This window comes from Bidens hawaiensis, unplaced genomic scaffold (assembly GCF_021521415.1).
Source record: "Bidens hawaiensis isolate Kalapana, Puna unplaced genomic scaffold, B.hawaiensis_p1.1 tig00024267_1, whole genome shotgun sequence".
Classification (NCBI taxonomy): Eukaryota; Viridiplantae; Streptophyta; class Magnoliopsida; order Asterales; family Asteraceae; genus Bidens; species Bidens hawaiensis.
In genome coordinates, this window is record NW_027493823.1 from 282420 (window position 1) to 292510 (window position 10091).

Sequence of the window (10091 nt, forward strand, 5' to 3'; positions counted from 1 at the left end):
TTAAAACCTAGGAAAATTGTAAAGTAAAATGTAGACTTTTTTTAATGGTTTTCTTTTTTCGGCTTGGGACCCACGTGAAAATGTCGGTAAGCAGCACTACTGATCAACAAAAACATGCTTTTCACACGGGCCCGGTTCTGAAAAGTCAAAAAAAAAAATTTGGTTGAAGACAAAATTTTTTTAGGCCATAAGTAAAATGAGAATTTTGTTAGCTTTAAACAGCTAAATTTTTAAATGGCCATACTTAGTTATGATTTGAGCTATGTACAAAAGTTTTATGTAAAAATAAGTTTAAACATGTTCCTAATGAGACTAGAACCCACAACCTTTTGGATGAGATTAATACTTCTTTACCACTAAGCCAAACTAGTTGTTATATAATTGAGTTTAAACATTAAATATACATCTTGTTATTCATAAAAACACATATAAATTTTTTTTTTCAAAAAAATTCGGGCATAACGGGGCGTCGGGCCGGAGGTCGTCGACCACCCCGCTCTCCCTAAAGGTCGGCCCTGTTTTCACATGATAATACAACAACCCGTTATTTGTTACTTCCAAATATGATATTCTATTCTAATGAATAAATTGTACCTTTTGTTCTTTACGTTTATATCAAATTGCATACTGTATTTTTTTTAACTAAAAGCATTCATGATAAGACCATTTTTATACGATGTTTTTATGTGTTAAGTTGTCATATGCCTAATCAATCATCATCTTTCTCTCTCATGGCCTACTCACAACCTTTTAAAAACACAAAATTCTCTCACATCTATTAATCACACTTACAAAGTAGTTTTCGGGTGTTTTTTTGGAAAAACTAATCGGCACCATCTCTCCTTCATTTCACACTCTCTTTCATCCAAATCGCTCCCTTCTCTCCTCAAAAACACCTCTAAAGAAATTACTGTCAGTGTCAGTATCCTCTACGAGTCTACGTTACCATTTTATGACATGTTATATCTATTAGCCATAACCCATTTAATTTTTGACTGATTGACCATATGCCTCTCATATGAGGACAGCTTGGAACATACATGTATTATTTTTATATGTTAAATCTGATCATGTGTCTCTTATATGTAATTATACATATAAGTCGTATAATTATTTATATATGATGTGTAATTATTTATAGAAGTTCCGTTGCTATGTGCGTGTACAAGTATAAATATAAGTTGCATGGTTAGCCGTCAATTCCTTTGAGTTTCATTCTTGCGAACGTACTCCCCAGGCGGGATACTTAACGCGTTAGCTACAGCACTGCACGGGTCGATACGCACAGCGCCTAGTATCCATCGTTTACGGCTAGGACTACTGGGGTATCTAATCCCATTCGCTCCCCTAGCTTTCGTCTCTCAGTGTCAGTGTCGGCCCAGCAGAGTGCTTTCGCCGTTGGTGTTCTTTCTGATCTCTATGCATTTCACCGCTCCACCGGAAATTCCCTCTGCCCCTACCATACTCCAGCTTGGTAGTTTCCACCGCCTGTCCAGAGTTGAGCCCTGGGATTTGACGGCGGACTTAAAAAGCCACCTACAGACGCTTTACGCCCAATCATTCCGGATAACGCTTGCATCCTCTGTATTACCGCGGCTGCTGGCACATCGGTTTAATTTTGTGTGTGATTATGGCGTGGGTGAAGTTACCCTTGTCCTTAAGGTTATAATTAGTGATGATGCTAACCAAAATCAACAAAATAACATATTAAAACGAGATTAAAAACCATGATGGCTTTTATTAGGAAACAAAATATTCTAAAAAGGATTAAAACTACACATCAATAATACTATCCTTAAGGTTATAATTAGCAATGATGCAAACCGGAATCAACGAAATAACATATTAAAACAAGATTAAAAGCAACGATGGTTTTTATTAGGAAACAAAATATTTTAAAAGCTTAAAGATATAGATCAATAATTCTACGTAAATAATAATAATAATATTTGCAACATATAAATCGTATAATAACTTCTGTATGAGTTGTTAATCACTATACGACTCGTATAGATTACACAAGGTTGCCACTATGTTCTCTTAGTACGTGCTTCAAGCACACATGATCTATACGAGTTACAACCTAGGGATGAGCGTATGGGTACCTGTACGATTCGTTATGATACCGATATTTTCCGAATTTTACACGAAATGATAGTACCGTACCACTACCAAGTACTTTCAAATTTCATGATCCAGATTTTAAAGATAGGTGCCGATACGAAATATTTTCAAATTTCGAGATTGGGATTCTAGTGCCAGTCGATACCAGTACCTTCCCGAGCTCCCTAACCAAAAACTCAAAAACTAGAAAATAACAAAAAAGTAGCCGTTAGAGCCAAACTACAAATCTCAACGTTCAAATTCTCATAACCATTTTTACTATTTAAACTCAAACTCAAAACCCTAACAAACACTCAATATTACTCTATTATTATTAGAAGAAGAAGAAGATTACAATAATCAATCACAATCAATCAAACTCTCTTCTTCTAATTCTAATTCAATCGATTACGGTTTTCGATATGGCAACGATGAACAATCACAGTACCAACACCCGGCAAACCGCACCCGCTAACGCATCGAAACAACCGGTTCCAATTGCGAAGACTGTCGATACTCAATCGGTCCTTAAAAGGTTTGTTTTTCTTCCTACTTTCTGATTTAATTCGATCTGAATTGATTGATTTTAGGGTTTTTTTTGTTTAATTACTTCAAATTGTTATACTTTTGATTGTTTTTGTTGAATTGGGTGTCTGAATTTGGGTTTTTTCTGGTTTAATTCGATCAATTTCATTGATTTTAGGGATCTGAATTTAGGGTTTATTAAATTTAGGGGTTTATGTTTAATTCCTTCAAATTGTATATACTTTTTTTATTTTATTGAATTGGGTGTCTGAATTTGGGGATTTTGTTTCTAATTTATGTTTTAATTCGATCAATTTCATTGAATTTTGGGGTTCTGAATTTAGGGTTTATAAATAAAAATTAGGGTTTTTTTATTTTAAGGTTTATCTGTTAAATTGCTTCAAATTGTATAAACTTTTGATTATTTTTGGTGAATTGGGTGTCTGAATTTGTGGTTTTTTTTGCTAATTTATGTTTTAATTCGATCAATTGCATTGATTTTGGGAAATCTGAATTTAGGGTTTTTTGTTTAATTGCTTCAAATTGTATATACTTTTGATTGTTTTTGTTGAATTGGGTGTCTGGATTTGTGGGTTTTCTTGTTAATTTCTGCTTTAATTCGATCAATTTGATTCGCCGAAATATGATTGATTTTGGAGTATTTGAATTTAGGGTTTTTCTGTTTAGTTGCTTCAAATTGTGTATAACCTTAATTGATTGTTCTTGTTGAAATCAGCCTGAACTAATTTCAAAATACTGTGTGTGAGTTTTAAGGGTGTGCACGAAACCAAAAAACCCAACCAAAATCGAAAAACCAAACCGAATTAGAAACCGATGGGTTCGGTGGTTTTGGTTCGGTTTTGAAGAACCGAAAAAACCGAACCGAACTGCAAACCATGATAACTGAACCGAAAAAAACATTAACTATTAGCTGACCCTACCTATTACTAAATCAAAAAACCCGAAAACCAAAACCCGAAGACCAAAAAAACCGAAACCAATCGGTTTTGAAAAATCAAAAAACTGAAAATCTGGTTTTTGGTTCAGTTTTAGCCAAAAACCGCACCACGCAAATTGGTTCTTGGTATTAATATTAATTATTTGTTGTTATGTTTCATTCAACAGATTGCAGTCTGAACTGATGGTTCTAATGATGAGTGGTGAATCAGGGATATCTGCGTTTCCCGTAGACGACAACATCTTTTCGTGGAGAGGAACGATTTCCGGGAGCAAAGACACCGTCTTCGAAGGAACCGAATACAAACTCTCACTCGTATTCCCAAACGATTACCCCTTCAAGCCTCCAAAGATCAAGTTTGAGACGGGCTGCTTCCATCCTAATGTCGATGTTTTCGGAAACATATGTTTGGATATTCTTCAGGTATGCATCGGTTATAACATGCATGTGGTAGTTTTATTTTATTTTTTTATTTTTTGAAATGTATTTTAAACCGATGACGTTAAATTTCAGGACAAATGGTCATCTGCTTATGATGTGAGAAGTGTTTTGATTTCTATTCAAAGTCTTCTTGGAGGTATGTTTAGTTAAACAAACCGAATTGAAAGTTGATATTAATTAAGTATTTACTTTGTTATTTATTAACGAGTTTTTTTTTAATTGCAGAACCAAACACAAGTTCGCCACTGAACACGCAAGCAGCAGCGCTTTGGAGTAATCAAGAAGGTCGGTGTATTAATATTATATAACATCATAGATTGAAAGTTTTATTATTTATTGAATACTGAAATTATTATTATGATGATGTTTTGCAGAGTACAGGAAGATGGTGGAGAAACTGTATAAACCGGTTGAATAAAACATGGATGTGTGACATTGGGAATTCTATTTTTTTTTTTAATTCTTTTGTGTAAAAGTCTGCATTAAATCTTTAAGATAAAAAATCTATCTTTATCCTTTATATATGTTTTGTGTATTGGATTTTGGAGAAGGATGATGTGGATGGTTTTACTGTTGAATGATTAAAGTAATTTGTTAAATCATTGTTTCTGAATATCTGGTTTAAAGTTGTTTTATAGATTCTTGATGTTGAAAGGTTTGTCTGCATATATAAAGTTCAGATGTTCCATTGTTAAACTAGTTTGGAAGAAAAACTCACGAGTTCTTGTTTGTGTTCAAAAGACATTGTTTTCGATCCAAGGATATAACAGTCGAAAGAGAATTTGCTTCTCACTTTTCTGTTATAAAACAAAAACTTGTTAGCTCTCTGCGCATATTTAGCAAGTCGCTCTTGTGTCTTGCCGTACAATATTAGCAAGTTTTTTAGTTCTAGCAAGTTTTGATGAACTAGAAATTTTGTTGGTTAAATCAAATCTCATTTCTGGTCCATTATTATTTATTTTTTTAAAGGAAAATATTTTTAGTTTTCAAATGTTTGGTTCTGAGTGATTTTTTTATGAGGAGCTAGAAATTTTGTTAGTTAAATAATGCGATTTAGTGATCCAAATTCCATAGTCGATGCCTCGATGGTACGCTGACATATCAGAATACACTTCATAAACATGTATAACACATATCAAATATTGTATAATATATCAAATGTGTCCAGGCAATGCTTCTAGTCAATGTGTCCATTGACTAGAAGCTCTTAATTTGATCGTAGTGTCAGTGGGAGTGGCGTACTGTCTATGGTGGCACGATGGATAATGTGGCAGAGTCGATATGATGTTCTAAAGAAACCCAGAATCGGAAGCCGTTGGGACATTGTCATCTACATCGAAGGCATGAAATCTGGGGTGGTTCGAGTTTTCGTCTAAGTCTTACTCTTTTCATTTGTTAAGTTAAATTTATGACATAAACAGGTTATATTTTATCTCTTAAAGTTTGATAAAACTTACTTTAACTAAACTATTTAATTGTTATATCAAATATCTAAAATATCCTGCAACGAAAATGAATTCAAATAAAGTACACATCAATTATTACTCAATAATAACAACATAAATCCAAATTTGATATTATAGTAATGGATATTTAAAATGTCAACTACTATACAACTATTCAAAATATTTAGTAATGGATATTTGTTAAAAAATTGTGTTCGTTTAATTAAACGAACGAACATGAACACATGTTTAGTTTGTTCATTTATGTTCGTGAACGTTAGTTTATGTCCATTTATAAATGTCCGTTTACATACCAGTAGAAAATAATTAATTATTATCTAGATGAGTAATTTACCTAATGGTTTTATACATGTTCATTTATGTTCAGTTTAAGTGTGTTCATTTATATTCTTTTATGTTTGTTTGTGTACATTTACATCTGATATATATTCATTTCTCTCCCTATATATATTACTAAAAAACTACTTTTGTAAGCCAGAATAAAACCACTGTTTTGGCGCGAATTCAAGCTTGAGACCTCGCGAGTGAAATCTAATTTTTATCTTTATCGTCATAACAAATTAAACTAACTTAAAATTATGAAAATATCAACATTTTCTCACTCTACACGATTAATAATTTTATGTTTTTGTATAAGTCCAAGGCATGTGTTGGACACCGGGCCCAATAATCAAACACAAATACACACAATTTGAACAAACTTGTTCGACAGTTATTATTAATAGAAAAACTAAGCAAAATAAATTTTATATTATATCTCTAACTCTAACAATTATCTACTAACATTAACATAACCACTTAAATTAAACTCTCTAAGCGCCATCTTTTATTTTTAAACTCTATTCAAATCCCTCCATGTCCTCTCGGTTATTTATACTTAACCCACGTGCCCTGATTGACCCCGTTTATATATGAAATCAAAATATATAAAAATAATTAAAAAATATATATAAATAAATTAATAAATAACAAGCGAGCATGAGCCCGAACTTGGAAACCAACTGGCAAGCCGAGCTTGGGCCCTCATAAGTCAAAATCAACCGAGCTCGAGTCTAGTTGAGCTCGGCTTGGCTTTTTTTACACCCTCACACATGATAATGCAATAAGCCATTATTATGAATGTGAATCCTTCCAAACATAACAATTTATTGAAGTGAATTACGCTTATTGTTCTTTGCGTTTATACCAAACCGCAGACAGTGTTCTTTAACTTAAGAAGTTATTGGTGGTGTCTTTTGCGTTATCATTTTCTGACATGTTACATCTATTAGCCCTAACCCAATTAATCTTTATGTTAAGTGTGATCACATGCCTCTCATGCATCTTTCCATTTTTAACATAATTATTAAATTAATACTATTTAAGGTACTTACATAAAAATTTAGCATAACAAAGCTATCATAATTATTAATACTTTTTAAAGTACTTATATACATATAATAATTTATTTACTAACCATCTTATGTTATGTTATGAGTTGGATATTAACTTGATGAATGTTATTTGCCTACTTGCTTTGACTTTTATATTAGAACTAACAAAACCACCACACAATTAGAAGTGGTATTAAGTTTAACTTTTTCATGCAATCGGCTTGACTTATTTTAATCAAAAGTATTATTTTCAAAAAAATCCATCTGACACGTACATAGATAAAATAGTCAAACCGTGGTTTCAAACCACGGTTACACCATTTTTGTAACAACCCTCAAAACCATACCATTTTTGAAAGAACTTTTACATAACCGCCATTTGTGAAAAATTTTCCGTTAGCTCACTGCCTTTCACTCACAACAGTCCCATTTTCTTGTGACAGATCCCCTTTTGTCATCAACATTAGTAAGCACAGCCACTGTTATAACCGGTAAGCCTAGCTCACTATCGCTCTAAATGCTGCCCATCATGTCAGTTTTCTTTAGAAGCTCATCAAAACAGCTTGCATGCATAAATGAGTTTAGGTGGATGTGTAGACACACAACGTTGGATCGAAGTTCTCCATGATTCATGAAAGAGTATGGGTGACTATTGACTAACATAACCGATAAGATAAGGGGAGAAGATTGAAATGGTTTGGGCAAGTAAAGAGAAGACACACGGACAAAACGGTAATCAAGATTCAATATTTCTTGACATGGTTTGTATAATTGTATTACAACTTCATTTACGGGTTATTAAAACCAACATTTAAAAAAAAAAACTAATGAATCGTGCCAATGCCATAAAAGCACAACTTGTAAGTTGTAACCAAATCGTCAGTTATCTATTTATTGGTTTTGTAGTATAACCATATGAAACAAATTCAAAAAGATAAGTACAATATATTAAAACATGAAAGATAGAAACAAATGTCCCTAATGTTTATCATCTAATCCAAAGAGTTTGGATATTTTCTCAATATCTAGGTGTCGAAAATCAACATTCGACATGGACCGACGATTGATCCCATTTCGGTTATCTTCTGCATGGTTAACCGATTGTGTGATAGACGCGAGTAAAAGAGGGAAATTCTTTATATTCTTTAAAGCGTTCAGGTGAGCTTCGGTTATTGCAGACCGGTTGTTTGGAGGATTTGAATCGAAGGCGAGTGTAAACGGTTCCTTTCACCGGTTTCTTGGCTTATCGAGTTCTTGTCAACATGCTTCTCGTGCTACATTTGAAAAAAAACATATTGATAATATAAGTAACAAGTATTGTTATCGGTATAGACCTAAGTAATTACATGTAATTTCTTACCTCTCTGGGATTTCCCCTTTTTTTGCTTTGGTTTCAAGGTTCTGTTCCTATCACAAAATTACTAGTCAATGATACAACATACCAAATAATTAACTATGTAAAATTAATGATGAGATGACTCGCGAGTCTAAAATTTTGTTATATTTACAGATCATGACATACCTGTTTCTATCATGGAATTGCATGGGTTAATCCTCCTCTTTATTCATAACAGGCAAACCCGAGAGCTCACACGCTAACGGACTTGAAATGAAGAACTGTCAACAAGAACATGCAGATAAGCGCGGCCCACAAACGTAACAATCCATAAAACAAGTAACTAAATTTTTAACTAACACTGTTTTGTAGTGCAGAACCACAAGTCCCACGTGTTAACGGGTCGAGAGCTAACAACGTGGTTAAAAGACCAATTGAAGAAGCCGGAAAATTTGCAAATGCTTCATAAAAACTCGGAAGATAATTTTGTGGCGGTCTGAAAGTTGTCGGCGGCTTAATTGTTTTCCAATAGTCCTCATTTGGAGATCCACAAAGCTTAAATATCTTGTGAAGTTGTTCAACCTGCAAACAAAGTTAGTTACAACTTACAAGCAAATTTGGTTATTAACCAACTAACCTCGGTTCTTCCGGGCATGATTGGTCTGCCAACAAACATTTCAGCCAGGAGGCATCCGGTGCTCCAAAGATCAATACCGACTCCATAATCTGTAGTGCCCAAAAGCAGCTCGGGGGCCCGATACCAAAGGGTCACAACACGGCTCGTTAGGGGTCGTTTTTGTTTAGGGTTGTAATAGTTTGCCAGCCCGAAATCGGCTATTTTTAGCGTCCCGTTTTGGTCTATTAATAAGTTGGATCCTTTTATGTCGCGATGTAGAATTCCTCTCTCGTGACAGTGTTCTAGACCGGACAGTAGCTGCTGCATATAACACTTTACCTGTTTTTTAACAAGACATAATAATCAGGAATTTTTTGTTACTACAAACAAAAAGGCTAATATTGTTGTTTAGCGGTGGCAATTTTGACCCGATTAACTAAAAACTGGTTGGTTTGGATTTTATTTATTCCTCAACGGGTCAAATGGGTACACTTCAAAAGTGTAAAAATGAATGAATTATGTCAAATGGGTGAAACCGGTGTGCATGAAATTGAAAAAACCGATCCCTAATCGAAAACTGAAATGACCAAAGCCAAAAAAACCTAAGGTTTGATTTTATGTTTTTGACTTTTGACCCATTTGACTTGTTTCCCATTTATAAGTAAACAGATCGAAATTGCCATCCGTGAAGAAAATAATAGTATGGGATATAATTAAAAGTGTTTTAAGGTGGACCTGTGGTTCAGTGAGCCTTCCTTCGGGTTGAGAAATCACCCTAGTCAAATTAGACTGCATGTATTCAAAGACCAGATAAAGACTATATTGCATTCTAGATGTTGCAAAACCTTCAAGCTTGATAATATTTGGATGGTCTAGTTTTTGTAGAATAATAATCTCTCTTGCCATAAACTTCACACTCTCGGCCACTGACGTATCAAACCGAACTTTCTTTAACGCTACTATCTTTCCCGTATCCCTATCCCGAGCTTTATACACATTGCTATAGGTTCCATGGCCTATCTATACTGCAAAAACAAAACAAAATAACAAAAAGTATAAATTCATCACTCATTGTATCATACCACTACAATCAAAAACAAAGATATTTAAACAAATAACAAATACAATCACCGATGAACTATTACGGAGAAAGTTAGTGTACATATTAAATTAGTGTGCTAACTGATCGATCGATGTTGTAATTACACCCAGAGGCGGATCCATAAATTTTTGCTAGGGTGGGCACAACTGGATCGAGTAAAAAGTGGGTCGG

The 10091-nt window shown here is 33.8% G+C and overlaps 1 protein-coding gene and 2 pseudogenes across 2 annotated transcripts; 1 reads left to right on the plus strand and 2 right to left on the minus strand.

Annotated features, from left to right (window-relative positions):
• Positions 1 to 1070: 1070 nt before the first annotated feature.
• Positions 1071 to 1702, minus strand: LOC143568978 (18S ribosomal RNA; annotated as a pseudogene).
• A 761-nt stretch (positions 1703 to 2463) lies between these two features.
• LOC143568968 (ubiquitin-conjugating enzyme E2 20-like) lies at positions 2464 to 4475 on the plus strand. The gene is made up of 5 exons (XM_077054991.1): positions 2464 to 2638; positions 3754 to 4009; positions 4100 to 4163; positions 4253 to 4312; positions 4402 to 4475. Exons 1-5 carry the CDS (start codon positions 2526 to 2528, stop codon positions 4443 to 4445), a joined length of 537 nt encoding a protein of 178 aa, XP_076911106.1. The 5' UTR covers positions 2464 to 2525; the 3' UTR covers positions 4446 to 4475.
• Positions 4476 to 7648: 3173 nt separating this feature from the next.
• LOC143568977 (putative serine/threonine-protein kinase At1g54610) lies at positions 7649 to 9838 on the minus strand (annotated as a pseudogene). The gene is made up of 5 exons (XR_013141657.1): positions 9554 to 9838; positions 8840 to 9157; positions 8563 to 8784; positions 8389 to 8483; positions 7649 to 8273 (listed from the first exon to the last, which is right to left on the minus strand). The product of XR_013141657.1 is annotated as a putative serine/threonine-protein kinase At1g54610 (transcript).
• Positions 9839 to 10091: the final 253 nt, after the last annotated feature.

Bases quoted from the DNA above. Each gene is read 5' to 3' on its own strand.
- LOC143568968 (XM_077054991.1), top strand. From the start codon at position 2,526: ATGGCAACGATGAACAATCACAGTACCAACACCCGGCAAACCGCACCC. The intron at 4,010-4,099 runs GTATGCATCGGT...GTTAAATTTCAG, and splicing joins TATGTTTGGATATTCTTCAG to GACAAATGGTCATCTGCTTA. The intron at 4,313-4,401 runs GTCGGTGTATTA...GATGTTTTGCAG, and splicing joins GCTTTGGAGTAATCAAGAAG to AGTACAGGAAGATGGTGGAG.